The sequence below is a fragment of the Hypomesus transpacificus genome, chromosome 3 (assembly GCF_021917145.1).
Source record: "Hypomesus transpacificus isolate Combined female chromosome 3, fHypTra1, whole genome shotgun sequence".
Taxonomy (NCBI): domain Eukaryota; kingdom Metazoa; phylum Chordata; class Actinopteri; order Osmeriformes; family Osmeridae; genus Hypomesus; species Hypomesus transpacificus.
This window is the reverse complement of record NC_061062.1, coordinates 12085238-12100484: the sequence shown is the minus strand read 5'-3', so window position 1 is coordinate 12100484 and position 15247 is coordinate 12085238. Positions and strand designations below refer to the sequence as shown.

General features: G+C 45.7%; 3 protein-coding genes across 6 annotated transcripts; 1 reads left to right on the top strand and 2 right to left on the bottom strand.

The window, feature by feature from the left end:
• Positions 1 to 206: 206 nt before the first annotated feature.
• tdh2 (L-threonine dehydrogenase 2) lies at positions 207 to 4104 on the bottom strand. 2 transcript variants are annotated; one of them, XM_047018270.1, is made up of 8 exons: positions 3191 to 4104; positions 2728 to 2770; positions 2567 to 2637; positions 2300 to 2449; positions 2017 to 2189; positions 1678 to 1768; positions 1318 to 1587; positions 207 to 1142 (listed from the first exon to the last, which is right to left on the bottom strand). In XM_047018270.1, the coding sequence occupies exons 1-8, from the start codon at positions 3372 to 3374 to the stop codon at positions 997 to 999; spliced, it is 1128 nt and encodes a 375-aa protein (XP_046874226.1). In that variant the 5' UTR covers positions 3375 to 4104; the 3' UTR covers positions 207 to 996. The 2 variants fall into 2 exon arrangements, with proteins under 2 accessions (XP_046874226.1, XP_046874225.1); XM_047018269.1 differs by having other exon boundaries at positions 2300 to 2637; positions 3191 to 3402; positions 3596 to 4104.
• Positions 4105 to 4243: 139 nt separating this feature from the next.
• zgc:154055 (uncharacterized protein LOC556036 homolog) lies at positions 4244 to 11792 on the bottom strand. Of its 3 annotated transcripts, XM_047018266.1 has the most exons (11): positions 11271 to 11792; positions 10977 to 11033; positions 10296 to 10404; positions 9917 to 10042; positions 9151 to 9324; positions 8675 to 8892; positions 8268 to 8429; positions 7754 to 7895; positions 7362 to 7582; positions 7090 to 7241; positions 4244 to 4507 (listed from the first exon to the last, which is right to left on the bottom strand). In XM_047018266.1, the coding sequence occupies exons 1-11, from the start codon at positions 11453 to 11455 to the stop codon at positions 4389 to 4391; spliced, it is 1665 nt and encodes a 554-aa protein (XP_046874222.1). In that variant the 5' UTR covers positions 11456 to 11792; the 3' UTR covers positions 4244 to 4388. The 3 variants fall into 3 exon arrangements, with proteins under 3 accessions (XP_046874222.1, XP_046874224.1, XP_046874223.1); XM_047018268.1 differs by lacking the exon at positions 10977 to 11033 and having other exon boundaries at positions 9917 to 9992; XM_047018267.1 differs by lacking the exon at positions 10977 to 11033 and having other exon boundaries at positions 11271 to 11791.
• A 597-nt stretch (positions 11793 to 12389) lies between these two features.
• On the top strand, positions 12390 to 14883 carry fam167b (family with sequence similarity 167 member B). Its single transcript, XM_047013951.1, has 2 exons — positions 12390 to 12888; positions 13391 to 14883. Exons 1-2 carry the CDS (start codon positions 12586 to 12588, stop codon positions 13652 to 13654), a joined length of 567 nt encoding a protein of 188 aa, XP_046869907.1. The 5' UTR covers positions 12390 to 12585; the 3' UTR covers positions 13655 to 14883.
• Positions 14884 to 15247: the final 364 nt, after the last annotated feature.

Genomic DNA, 15247 nt, shown 5'->3' with positions numbered 1-15247 from the left:
ATGATCATTTAAAAAATGTATCAGCGTAGACTTGTGTGGCAATAGGCTTGGTTGATATTGAACCTATTTATATCTACATTGTTTCTGTTTTTATTTAACCTATCTTCCATGACAAACCATCACAGCTAAACTGACAAGTGTATTATCATATAATTGTTACCCTCCATTGAAAATAATGTAATACTTGATTTTAGGATACGATTTTTTTATTTTCTGATTTAAAGTACACTGCAATTTTTATGAATTACTCACAAATGTCAGAAATTAACAGTTTTAACATTTGAAAATAAGGCTTTGCTTGAATTTGTACTCCAAATCACACAATGCTGGTAAAAGAAATGTTTGAATGTGTAGATGTACTGTTGAAGTTACATGTGAATGCAGGCATTTTGAACCTTGGTAGCTTTCTGAAAATGTTTCATCTATATTGTAAAATGTTTCTCACTGGTGTGTCCCCATTTAGCACAACTACAGTGTATTTTTACAGTGTAACATCACTCTGTGATGTTCCATTATACCATCACTGTGCACCCAACCCCAGACACCTCTAAAATACCCCTATACTAAATGTTTTTCTAAGCTTCTATGAATCTCATACCCTTTTTTATCACAATTAAAACAAAAAAAAATGAAGATATTCACAAGAAAAGAGAATGGTTAACAGTGTGATTCCCTGAATACGATTAAGGCATGCAAGTAAGAAGCTGTTTGCTGCCTGTATATTTGGAGCCTGGTGTGTTCCAAGTATTCCAAGTTCATGAATACATCTGGCAGGTTGGATATCAGCTTGTCAGTGTCCGGTGTTGTGATACAGGTTGCGTGCCTCTGGCTTAAGATTCAAGGTTTCTAAACAGCTTTTTGGTTTACTTGCAGATGAGTCCTAGTTGGGAAACAAGTCCGAGGTCGAAGAGGTTTTTCTGTATAGTGCAAACCCACACTGATGAGGACTTGAAGGGGAAGTGTACTGGTAGCACAGTCTCAGTGGAAAAGGCTGTGCTAGCTGACTGGTAGTCCTTCATTGGCCCTCTTGTCGCGGATGGATTTGATCATATCTATCACCAGCTCTTCAAGACCGTAGTCTGGTTTCCAACCCCAATCTCTCCGAGCATTGGAATCGTCAAATCTCACTGGCCAGCTGTCAGCTGCAGGTAGTCAAGATTTAGATCATTGAAAAATACAGTAGCAGAATGTATTCTACTCATGTATTATTACCAATTCTAAAGGTCACCAAGGATCAAAGTTTATATACTGTAGTCTGGGACAATTTTACACAGCCTGAATTGGTCTGAATAAGCCCCATTCTGTCTATTAACATACCGATGGTCTGGCGGATAGAGTCAGGGTTGTAGGTGACCTTTAGGTGTGGCAGGTGCTTGCGGATCTCCTGTGCCACCTCCTCTGGGGTGAAGCTCATGGCATCAATGTTGTAGGTGCGCAGCGATAGCTGAGACTTCGGGGCCTGCATGAACTCTACTGTGGCGCGGTGGCAGTCGGCAATGTGCATCATGGGGAGGCGGGTGTCGGGACGCAAGTAGCACTCGTGATGTCCACTGCTGATGGCGTCGTGGAAGATCTGAACAGCATAGTCTGGGGAGAGGGAATCACTCATGTTTAGATGTTATTGATATTCACTATATGCTTCATGGTGATGTTTACTGCTGATTGGATAGCAGTTACCTGTTGTTCCTCCACCAGGCTGTGTGGTAGCTGAGATCACACCAGGGTAGCGTAGGCAACGGAAGTCCAGTCCATATTTATGGTGGAGGTACTGATGGACAAGGAGTAAACACGGGAGGTAGACCAATAATCAACTAGTTTATGTACTGTATGTGGTCACTCATGTGGTCCACTCCAACCTGAAACACATTATCTACTCAAAAATGAAATATCTCAAATAGTGACTTCATGCACCAAGACTCCCAGCAACTGAGGCATTTACAACTCGACACAACATTTACGATGTGTCTTTGCCTGTGTGTGCTTAATGTATATGCATGCATTAGTGTTAGACCACACCTCCCCCATTAGTTCTCCATGCACTTTGGACACCCCATAGATGGTGCGAGGCCTCTGGACACACAGGTCAGGTGCGGGGTCACGGGGAGAGGAAGGACCAAAGGCTCCGATGGTGCTGGGCACAAAGAGACGTAAGCAGTTCTCCAGAGCCAGATCCAGCACATTGTGAAGGCCTGGGAATACAACGAGAGGGAGAAAGAAGCAGTAAACAAACAACACAGTGAAGGAGTCAGGCCAGCTCAGCATATTGAACATGGCATGTGTGTGTGATATTCAAGCTGACCTGTGATGTTGATCTTGCGTGCCAAGGCGACGTTGGCCTCGCCAACGGCACTCAGCAGGGCGCTGTAATGCACCATCCAGGTGATGCGATTGTTGACAATCAGCTCCCGTAGGCTCTTGTAGTCCAGCACATCGGCATACACAAATGGACCTGTGCGGGTGGGATGACATAGATGGGATGTAGCACGCAATGAAGATAACGTGAAGCACAACAAGTAGGTGATTTTGATTGAGGAAATGGAGACTTGGATGACTTCCTCTGGCTTACCACTACTGAACACCTCTGATGGAGGCTTCTTGATATCTGAGAGGATAACGTTATCTCTTCCATATTGTTTCCTATGAGTCAAAGACATGCACAAATGAACATAATCTAACCTTTGTTCAAATCTGCCGCAAATGTACATCCATGAGGAAAACATCTCTCACCTCAACATTTGGGCAAGCCCCACACCTAACTGTCCAAGACCACCTTTTAATGGGGAACAAATAATACAAATACAGTTAGAAAATTACAACGGGTCAGGTAATAAACTAATCTGCAACTTGTCTCAAAATTGCAGAGACTAACCAGATTATCTATAGACTAACTGGCACACTTTGTTTGACCTTTCTGTTTTTACCAGAGCTTTATCTAAAGACAAAAACCAACGACCGGCCACCAGCTATTATTCTCCACTCCGTATCTTTCTGGATCTTTTATGTCACCAGCACAGTCTGCTCACAGCCTATTGTAATGGCTTTCACTGGACACTGAAAACAACTCGAAAACCTGACATATTTACGTAACGCCTGCAGTCTAGGCCTACTGTTGATAGCACCACTGGACACAGAATACTATTTGCAATGTAACAAATAAGGTTGTTCAGCAGAGAGAGTTAAATGAAATCACCTGTAATGAGGACCCTCGGGTTGTCCTCCAGAGGCTCGCTGCACTCCTGACTGTTCCATCTGCTCATTTGTCTCGGCGTCCAACTAAAGCTTCGGGACGGCAAGCAACGTGCGCGGCTGAGACAGTCGCGGCACAACGAACCGGACAGTGCCGAAGGCAAAAAGTGCCGCACACCCGACAGCATGTCGAGATGCAGGTGAAAAGCTGTAAACCTACAACAAACAGTGAGCTATAATACTACATAATAATACATTATTATTACATTCAGGCAAACTATGTTCAGGCAATAAGCAGCTTTGGTTTAGAATGAAACAGATCATTCAATTCTGAGAACAATCTTCGTAGAGATCAATGCCTCAGAAATAACAAGAAGGAACGTTGTGATAATACATTGAGAAATATTACCTGTGTGATGATCAAAACCTGAAAACTGTGCCAGGTGATGGGACGTCCAGTTGTTGATCCAAATACAATTTTAGCCTACTGCACGGAAAAACGCTAAACCTAGCCTTGACTGCTAAATTAATTTTTGATTATAAAACTGATTTCATAGTTTTCAACTGTAAGAATTAAAAGATTACCCTCCTATTGGTCACTGATTAGGCGCACCGAGCAACCATTGGGTACATAAGCAGGCAGAGAAGGTCATGCTGGGATACGTGGTTTTCCTCGTTTGTGATATAATCCTTAGAGCAGGTGTCCCTCGACTGAACATGACTACAGTCTCCAGCTTGCAAAGCTCCGCGTGTGAAAACATGCTGACTCATTGCTCACAGAGGATTTGTATTGTGTATATTGTTTAGCTGAGCTTAACAAAACAGTTAGTCCAATAATAATATTACAATGTTAATATAACAATCAGATAATTAAAATGTTATTATTTAAAGATTATTAAAAAGTATATAATTAATTTACTTAAAATAGGAATAATTCAAGAAACAATATGTAGCGTACAAATTACAACTGAAATGAGATTGGCAATATAAAACATGGAAGGACATGTGATCATGATTTTTTAAAAGGTTATTGAATTAAGCAAGACAAATACACGTGTTACAAATACAAATTATTTATAAAACAAAGGTTATAAACTTTTAGATAAAGGTTTTACTATGAAAAATCTAATACACATTTTTACAGTAGGATATTTTAAATAATCAACATCAAATGTGTCTTTGGAATGGATGAACTAGAACGGTTATGGGTCAAGTTCCCCTGACACTCGACCTGCTCCGCGACACTCAAGGACAAGGCTGCGTATTTCCTCCTGAGCCTCTTCAAGGTGTCGAGTGTGTTGTGTCCACCTCAAAAACAGACCTGTTGAAGATTCAGACAAGAACATAGAAAAGTAGTAAAATACACTTTTGAACTATAGTTACTGCTATAGTTAGGGTTCTCCAGATGTGTAGTGATGATTGAAGAATGAGGCTATTTATATACGCTGTCGGAGCTGTCAACTGATCACCACCTGGTGGTGAGTTGGCTTCGATGGTGGGGGAGGACGCCGGTCAGGCCTGGCAGGCCCAAACGTAATGTGAGGGTCTGCTGGGAACGTCTGGCGGAACCCTCTGTCAGAAGGAGCTTCAACTCCCACCTCCGGGAGAGCTTCGATCATGTCTCGGGGGGGGCCGGGGACATTGAGTCCGAATGGGCCATGTTCCGGGCCTCCATTGTTGAAGCGGCTGACCGGAGCTGCGGCCGCAGGGCGGTCGGTGCATGTCGCGGCGGTAACCCTCGGACCCGGTGGTGGACTCCGGAGGTGAGGGATGCCGTCAAGCTGAAGAAGGAGGCCTATCGGACTTTATTGGCTGGTAGGACTCCAGAGGCAGCTGATGTGTACCGGCAGGCCAAGCGGAACGCGGCTCTGGCGGTCGCGGAGGCAAAAACCCGGGCATGGGAGGAGTTCGGCGAGGCCATGGAGAATGACTTCCGAACGGCTTCAAAAAGGTTCTGGACCACCATCCGGCGGCTCAGGAGGGGGAAACAGTGCTCTGTCAACACTGTATACGGTGGGGATGGTGCGCTGCTGACCTCGACGGGGGACGTCCTGGATCGGTGGAAGGAATACTTCGAAGACCTCCTTAATTCCACCAACACGCTTTCCGACGTGGAGGCAGAGTCTGGGGACATCGGGGGGGGCCCTTCTATCTCTGGGGCTGAGGTCGCCGAGGTGGTTGAAAAGCTCCGCGGTGGCAGGGCCCCTGGGGTGGATGAGGTCCGCCCGGAGTTCCTTGGGGCTCTGGATGTTGTAGGGCTGTCTTGGTTGACACGACTCTGCAACATCGCGTGGACATCGGGGACAGTGCCTCTGGACTGGCAGACCGGGGTGGTGGTTCCCCTCTTTAAAAAGGGGGACCGGAGGGTGTGCTCCAACTTTAGGGGGATCACACTCCTCAGCCTCCCTGGGAAAGTCTATTCAGGGGTCCTGGAGAGGAGGGTCCGTCGGATTGTCGAACCTCGGATTCAGGAGGAGCAATGTGGTTTTCGTCCTGGCCGTGGAACAGTGGACCAGCTTTATACCCTCCGCGGAGTCCTGGAGGGTACATGGGAGTTCGCCCAACCAGTCTACACATGTTTTGTGGATTTGGAAAAGGCGTTCGACCGTGTCCCTCGGGGGCTCATGTGGGGGGTGCTCCGAGAGTACGGGGTACCGGATTTCCTGATCGGGGCTGTCCGGTCCCTGTACGACCGGTGCCAGAGTTTGGTCCGCATTGCCGGTAGTAAGTCGAACTTGTTTCCGGTGAGGGTTGGACTCCGCCAGGGCTGCCCTATGTCACCGATTCTGTTCATTACCTATATGGACAGAATTTCTAGGCGCAGCCAGGGTGTTGAGGGGGTCCGGTTTGGTGACCTCAGGATCGGGTCGCTGCTTTTTGCGGATGATGTGGTCCTGTTGGCTTCATCGGGCCGTGACCTTCAGCTCTCACTGGAGCGGTTCGCAACCGAATGTGAAGCGGCTGGGATGCGAATCAGCACCTCCAAATCTGAGGCCATGGTAATCGACCGGAAAAGGGTGGAGTGCCATCTCCGGGTCGGGGAGGAGATCCTGAACCAAGCGGAGGAGTTCAAGTATCTCGGGGTCTTGTTCACGAGTGAGGGAAGAATGGAGCGCGAGGTCGACAGGCGGATCGGTGCGGCGTCCGCAGTGATGCGGGCTCTGCATCGGTCCGTCGTGGTGAAGAAGGAGCTGAGTCGAAAGGCGAAGCTCTCTATTTACCAGTCGATCTACGTTCCTACCCTCACCTATGGTCACGAACTATGGGTAGTGACCGAAAGAACGAGATCGCGAATACAAGCGGCCGAAATGAGCTTTCTCCGTAGGGTGTCCGGGCTCTCCCTTAGAGATAGGGTGAGAAGCTCGGTCATCCGGGAGGGGCTCAGATTAGAACCGCTGCTCCTCCGCGTCGAGAGGAGCCAGCTGAGGTGGCTCGGGCATCTGATTAGGATGCCTCCTGGACGCCTCCCTGGTGAGGTGTTCCGGGCACGTCCCACTGGGAAGAGGCCCCGGGGAAGACCCAGGACACGCTGGAGGGACTATGTCTCTCAGCTGGCCTGGGAACGCCTTGGGGTCCCCCAGGAAGAGCTGGCGGAAGTGGCCGGGGGGAGGGAAGTCTGGGCCTCCCTGCTTAGGTCGCTGCCCCCGCGACCCGATCCCCGGACAAGCGGCAGATGACGACGACGACGACGACGACGACGACGACGACGACGACGACGACGACGACGACGACGACGACGACGACGACGACGACGTAATCACCCCCAAAAAATACATCAGTTTTGATTAACATTCACAGATAAATAATAGGGCACACAGGACTAGACCCCCCAATACTGTTGACTTAAGCCTTGACATTCAGTATGTTTCTATGAGAAGACCCAGATATGTTCCTTTAGCTCACCTCTCCAGAGCTGCAGGGACTGGGGCTGGACAGAGGGCCAGATGGCCAGCTCTGTGGGCTCATACAGGGGGTTTAAATAGCACTCCCTCTCCCTATGTGTCAACAGAGCCTGGAATAGACAGTGGGTTCTCTCCTTCACACCCAGAGCACACCTCAGGAGATGGAAAGATAGAGAGAGGGTGATAGGGACAGGCAAGTGAAGTGAGAGTGTAAACTACCAGACAAACTCAGACCTAAGCCTTAAAGGAGTGGAGAGCTGGAGGGGGACTCACCTCTCCTGGTCAGAGTTGCAGAGGAAGGTGCCATAGTTGGAGGCATAGGCATCTGAGGCCAGCCGTATGAGCAGGGCCTCAGAGAAGCCCATGGCCAGGGGGAACTGGTGGGCTAGCTGCCACACACAGTCCAGCAGCAGCAGGAACACTGGGGCCTCCTGTCTGATACGGGCGTGGGAGTAGGCAGAGTGGGCGCAGCGCTGTTGGAACGGGTGGCCAGCCTGGACACACACACACACATAAACAAACACAAATACAAGCAAACCCACACCAACACACAAGAGAGGCATCATCACACACAGGAAAAAAGGAAGGTCATTCTGTGAGATGAACGCTGACATCGGGAAGATGTGATATCCTGCAGTGGGCCTGCAGTGAAACATGAATCTCACCTGCACCCACTCCCGCTCCAGCAGAGCCAGAAAGCCAGGCAGTGTGCGTGAGCTTGGGTCCAGGATCAGCCGGGCCAGGGAGCTCACCAGCAGAGTGGTGTCTGTCCCCTCAGAACCATGGACCAGGACCGAGTGGCCATCCCTGGACACAGAGAACCATACAGCAACGCATTACAACTTCTCTGTCAATTTGTCTCAACTGAAATGTTTACCTGGTTACTCTGTCTCAATGCAGCACGTAGCATTTTGTTAACAACATTTACAGGGGAATATTTTGGCCTGTGAGCATCCAGAAAATAACCATTGATTGGATTTAGGTTAGAAGGATCAAATGTGTGTTGTTACAGCTACGGTATACAGTTAGTGATACAGATAAACAAATGTAACAGAAAATACAAAAAACGGTGAAAAACTGTTATACATCGAAACCTCAAGAACATTTGTATGCTCAAAAGCATGTGTATGCTTGCTGAAGAGAGTGCTACGGAGGCAGATCCTAGTCCTGCGGCTGTACCTCTCCACACACTCTGCAGCGAGGCCAGCGGTGGCCAGGGCATTGTGAACATGACTCAGCCACTTGGAGTTCTCCAGCTTGCTGAGCCAGCGGTCCACACTGTCGGAGTGGTCCCCACAGGCCTCCACCAGCTTGATTAGACTCTCCTGAAGCACCTTCCCTCTGAGGAAACACACACACATTTTATTGAATTCCATTGGCATGTCACACTATTATGGAACTCTTAATAATAAATGGTATTATTATTATATTACATTTACAAAATCCCATGCTTACTCTCAACTCTCGACGTCTCTCTTTCTCCCTCATACACACACACACACACATGCACACACACGCACACACACACATGCACTCACACACATGCATGCAAGCACCCTTCTCCTCTCTTGCTCCCAGCAGCACACCTTTCCAGTTGCCTGTGCAGTCTCTTCCAGCAGCTGTAGCTGGATTTGGACTCAAAGCCGCCCCCTGTCATCCTCGCCTGCTGAGCCTGCTGGCTGGAGCGGGTGTCGATAATGTAACCCTTCTCTGAACTGTCAATCACAGCCTGGAGGAGGAGCTCATCCTCCCTGCAGCGCTTCTTATTGGCTCCTGTCAGGGGCTGACTGCTGCGCATGATGACCTGGAAAACACATGAGTCAGGGAGTTTAACTGTCTGTTAATTGTCACATACGTTCCTATATGAATTACACTGTAATTACATGGAGGTGTATATATGTGAATGCATACTGGTTTTGTGAGTAACTGTATATGCCCATGTCACTGCACGTGTGTGTGTGCAGAATGTGTGTGTACATTCTTTTGTGATACTTGTATCCGTACACGTATGAACATGTACTATTGTATGTTTGTGTGTGAGTGTGTGTGTGTGTGTCCTCACCATGCCGTTAGGCTTGTGGTAATAGCAAAGCACAGGGAAGCGCCCCCATTGTCTGAACTTGGCCACCTTTAGGAGGGCCTCATCATCAATGGCCCTGGGGACGATCACAGCAGGGGGGTAGGATGGACACACACAGTAGTCCCTGTTGACATGACTCAGCCTCCATTGGTCGTTCTGCATAAAGAGACCACAATGATAAAATAAACTATTATTATAGGTATAACTCAGTTGTATAATGTTTGACTGTAGATTAAGAGCAGGTTCAAATCCCCTGACCCCAAACATACATATTTTACTGACAATATACTGTATATATCCTACACTTAAATACTGGGAAAAGGATGATATAGGATGATATAGCTAAGCATGACTGAGACTGGTGTCAAACTGATGGCTATATATCCTCTCCGTGTGTTCTGTGCACTTCTCATGCAGTAAGTCAAACCACATGCCTGTGGCTGTTACGCTTGAGTTTGGATCTCAGCAGCAGGACATGTAATACATTCTGACCCCTGCAATGAGCTTGCCAAGTGTTTTTTCCTGTGTGAATGGATTCTGGACTGTGTGTGTGTGTCCAGGTGGCCACTCGTTCCAGAAGCGCCACGCTCACTCAACTTGCTCCCACGCCCGTGTCCGACAGGAGGCTCCAGTGTTCTTGTTGCTACCTGATTGTGTGAGTCCCTGGCCTTGTCTTTTTGTCAGTGTATGCCTGTGTGCATGTGCATATGTGTGGATGCGCGTGCATATGTGTATCTATGGGTTTTACCAGATCCTCCATTTGAGCGTAGTCTTGCTCAGTGGATGAGAGGCCCCATTGGCTTTGCAGACTGAAACCAGAAGGTCTGTAGAAGAAGGGATACGTGTGTGACACTGTCTCCAGAGACGAAAGAGTCTAGGGAGAGAGAGACAAACTGTGTTTTGAGTGTTACCACACCTTTAGTGTTACCACACCTTTAGTGTTACTACACTTTACCGGATGTCGTGTTGTACCTTACTCAACAGTTTGTCACAAAAAACTGAAACAGAGAAAGCAAGAGTGTGTGTGTGTGTGTGTGTGGGGGGGGGGGGGTACTGACAAAAAAGGAAATGGTTTACTTCTCAATATCCTCTGAAACTTGTAGATTCCATCAGTTTGTGTATTGTACCTCAATAGAGTGGGCGATGTTGAGACACTCTTCCATACCCGGGATGTCCAACTGGAGAACACACAGGTCCTTACACCGGAGGGTGATTGTCCCAGATGACCCAGTTGGCCTTTAAGGAAACACACACACACACACACATACAAACATAGTAACACACGCACACACATATACATACACACAGACACACAAATATCATCACACTGGCCTTTATCTCACCCCACACGTAATATGCCCTTCCCCAAACCCTAGGACTCCACAGCCTGCAAAACAAAATCTTGCAGCAAGAAAGGCAACAAAAAAGCAACTGCAGAGGCCAACACAGGGGGGAGTTCTACACATTGACAGTTTAATGGGGGCCCTTTACCCCTCAATATCAACCCTTTCACTGTAATGGTATGTTTCCAACAAGCTACAGTAATTCATGGTTCATGGGTTTAAATATACATTTTAGTTTCTGCCTTAATGCAAAGCAGTTTGACTTGAAGCGAACACAAAACATGGTTTTAGGAGAGAAAGCATGTCAAACGTTGAAGGCGGTACAATATCGGAAAACAGTACAAAAACAGACGACCATGACGCTTGAAAATGAGAGAGGCTCTATACTGTATGTTTTGCTGCAAAATGCTGTGTGATGTCCTGCAAAGCATACAAACACACATAAGAGCACATACAATGTCCAACCTTTCACTCTGGACTGAACTAGAGAAGAGGCTGGAATAGCCTAACAGGTTTTCCACACTGGTTAAAGAGAGAAAAAGAGAGAGAGAGCATGGGGTGGATCTTGAGTGAAGAGATAATCAGACATCTACTGACACTAGAAGGGCAGTGAAGAATGGGAAAAACGTTTCATTGTAGACAACATTGAATATCATAATTACAGACAAACGTTTGTCACAACAAATTAGTTATCTTCTATCCTTTAGGCACTGAGGTTGTCTCTGATCCTGTAGTTAATGTAGAGGTGAACCTTCTTACCTCTTCTCAATGGCATCAATGTTTCTGAGAAGTACCAAGACCTGTTTTGGACTGTCTCCATCCCTGTCAGAGAACAGAAGGTGATGCCCTGTCACACATAAAGTCCCTTTCATCGGAGCATGTGACGGCCGTCGTAGGACAACATCTTCAACGTTGGCCGTTTTGATGTGCTCCGAAAACTCCATCTCTGGCACCTACGCGCAAAAAAAGGAAAACCGAAAGCTATTCGGTTTGACAAAACGTCTTCCGCGAATGAACTGTTTGGTTGCAAAATCCTCTTTTATCTGGTTTATTTGTAAAGAACGAAAAAGAATCTCGAAATGAACTTCATTTCTCTAACATGGAAAAAGAGGTGTGTCGGTCCATAATATTGACTTGCTTCAGTGTTTGCCTGGCGATAAAGGACCTAATAATAGCGACGCCTTTCAGTTTGAGAGAGCTCACACCTTATTGAAAGGCCATATCTGCTTTTCACAAAATGTGACCACAACTTGTGGTAAGAGCTGAAGTCATCATTTCCTGGAAGTAGTAGTGAGAGGACAAACTGAACTGTCAGGCTAAAATCCCTTCCTAAGAAGGTTTCGCGTCTGTAATGATCGGATTTTTAAATTCTTAAACATTTAAAAAATTTAAAAATGACACAATGTGTCAGTTGTTCAATAAGCGTTCCCTTACCAAACTCCCAACAATAAAATAATTTTGCAAATCCTGCGCTTAGATAAAGTTTTCGTAAATAACCACTAGATGGTGTCATTAGGCTACGTTGAACAAACATTAATAGTTTATTTCCAGATAGGCCTATATGTGACTTTTTTCTGTAATCTTTATGGTTCCGTGGTGTGCCTGGAAAGGTAACAGTGAAAGAGATTGCATATTTTATAACAATATGTTTAATATGGAGACAACGTTTAATAGTAGGGTATTCCCCCCCCCCCCCATTTTTTTGTTGTTGTCAAGTTCATGTCAATATCAGTAAACAAAGTTTACAAATAATAAATACTGCCCTCAGTAATAATGTTAGGTGGGACCTATAAGTGCTGTATAGCAGTACAAAATAAAATGAAAGTGATCGTGTGGATATGAGGAAAGTTACGGAGACACCTCTCTCAACTCGGGATAGCTAATGGGCGGTCACTCTCTCACACTATAAAGTACAAGTATTATAGTGCACTCCAATAAGAACGGGACAACCCTCTTAATATAGGACAGTAAGCGCTTTAGGAATCTGGGAATATCTCATTCAGCCTTGTTTGCAGCCGCAGAATTACACTTTACCTTTACGCGTTGAACTTTCCACACAAATTCAGCACTTGCAATGGATTTCAAAGAACTTGGAGGAGAGGAAAACTGTGAGGGAGACACAGAGGATTTAGATTGTGTGAAAGCGCTTACTGAAAAACTGAAATTACAAACTCGCAGACCTTCATATTTTGAATGGCAAGAGCGCTTACAGAGCCGGCCATGGAAGGAGAACGCAGATGATCCTCAACAAGACTCTGCACAGAAAGTTACTCATTTACCTGAAATTATACGTGATGAAAACTCTGAACTAGTAGTGCGCAACATATGCGGCTTTGATACAATTGACGATGCTTTGGACTTCATTAGGAAAGAACTGGTGAGTCAAAGAAATAGTTTGGATTGTTGTGAAATTATATTCCTCTATGATACTTGGATAGAGAGCATAGTGCATAATACATATAGGCGAATCGTGTGTCTAAAATTGCTCGGATTATATGGTTCGTATTAGGCTAAGATTAAACATAGGCCCTTTGTTTTATTTAAATGCGTTGTTTTAGATTCCATTGGCGTTCGCCTTCAATGTGTCTTCAGTGTTTTTCATAATTTTTGGTAATTGCTTTGCTGGAACGCCTACTAACAATATATTACAGTAGGTCTACTCGTGGCTTTCCATCTTGTTGAACACAACTCGTGGCTTTGCATCTTGTTGAACAAACACACGAAACTCAATTAAAACGCTTTCAATCGCCCAAAAATCAATGCCAGTCAATGCTAGATCGGTCGAAGATATAACTCCTGTATTAGCCTACATTATATATTATTTATTACTAATCTATCTCTCTACCAACTCCGCTCCCTCCCTGCCTCTACTTCCACAGCGGGAAATGCAGCTGCAGGACAACCGACTGGCCCGTCAGCTGATCCGTCTGCGCGTGGAGATACACCGTCTGAAAGTGGAGCAGATTTGTCACCGGCACAAGGAGATGCTGGATGACGCCACCTATGAGCTCGAGGAGTGTGGAGAGGAGTCGGACCTGCTGTGCGACATCCCCATGAAGGCCGCGTTTGCCCTGTCGACACCGCTCAAACACTTGGGCCTCACCAAGATGAACATCAACTCCAGACGCTTCTCTCTCTGTTAACGACTAAGTAGCCCTTTAATTCCTGAATCTGTTTGTGTAGGTTATTGGCTACACACTACTGCGGATATTGTTTCACAGCATTTACGGAACAATAGTTGACAGAGCTCTTAGTCGGTAATTAACCATGGGAGGAAATATAGATGACTGCTATGATTTGTGTTTGTGTTTTGTCATGGCATGAGAGAGATGCCAAGTGGGGGCGACACACCCTGTAAAGAAGTACCTTTATTAGTCCCCTCGTGCTCAGGGCCCCTGTTTTGACGTGTGGATCAAAGAAGATTGTGTAAAATAGTAACAGAAATATATGGCATAGAAGGAGTACAGTGACTCAGGATGCAGTGTTCTAGGTATTACGACTCATCGATAGGATAAGATCAGAACTTCTGAGGGGACAGAGATGCGTAGAGCATCATCAAGTAGTCTCATGCTGTGTCTCTTCCATGTCCACTGTAGTGTCTTCATAGGGAATCCCACACCCAAGTCAGTACCTCAGACAGATAGAAATACAGACACTGGGAAAGGAAAACTTAGTGTGGTAAAACAGCTCTGACCCATGCAGAGAGCCACAGGGAAAATGGGTCTGGCTGAGTCCCAGACACCAGTCCCACAGGAAATATAGAGGGTCACGCTCCAGCATTCTGACACCTCTTCTTCATCAACCAAAAATAACACTGACTTCTCCAGGGTCAGGACTGCAACGATAGGGCCTAATAGAGGCTATGACCTATGCAAGTTCGCTATGAGATTTAGTTTCCATTCTATTGTCCAGATGTTGTGCAGTACAATGCTTAGTGTACAGCAGGACAGTCTCAATGTAATACTGAATTCCATAGACAGCACAGTGTTTTAGCACATAAATAGTATGAGATTAACAGGATGTGCTTCTTACGTTGAAATATACTAATGCTTTTTGTTCTCAGGGAGAGAAGGTGAACAGATAAAATAATAGATGGGTAATACTTACTGCAAGTCGCTCTGGATAAGAGCGTCTGCTAAATGACTGCTAAATGACTAGATGTAATACAATTATCTGTGTTACAGATAGTAAAGTGAGTTTCTGTTTCTCTGTATCTCCGATGTGTGGGGGAAATAAAACAACCTCAGACAGACTGGTGTTTTGGGGGCAGTTGTATAACATTTATATTGTTAGGGGTTTCACATTTAAAGATGTAAAATATTTTTTATAATAAATAAAATGAATTGGAGAAAGTGGATATTAATAAGTTAAAGTTTTGATTTCTTTGAGTCTGTTTGCCTATATGTCTGTGTCTGTCTGTCAATCAACATCTAGGCTGAAGGACCTCAGTGCTTGTGCAGGTTTAATCTTTCTACAATGCTGAATTTCTTCAACAACAACACAACATTATGCTAGGATACGGGTAAAGCCCGGAAGGAATGCTCCACCTCACAGACCAAAGTGTCATACATGATTAGCACAACGTGCAACCAAATATAGTATGACATACTGTGCTCAATTTCATATGTAATGGATGCTCAAGCACATAGAATGTGGAGTTCTACTTTTTATAGGTGACCTCATCCATGACGTATGTGAAAGAGATAGTGAAGAATAAATGGTACTGTTGAGAATGA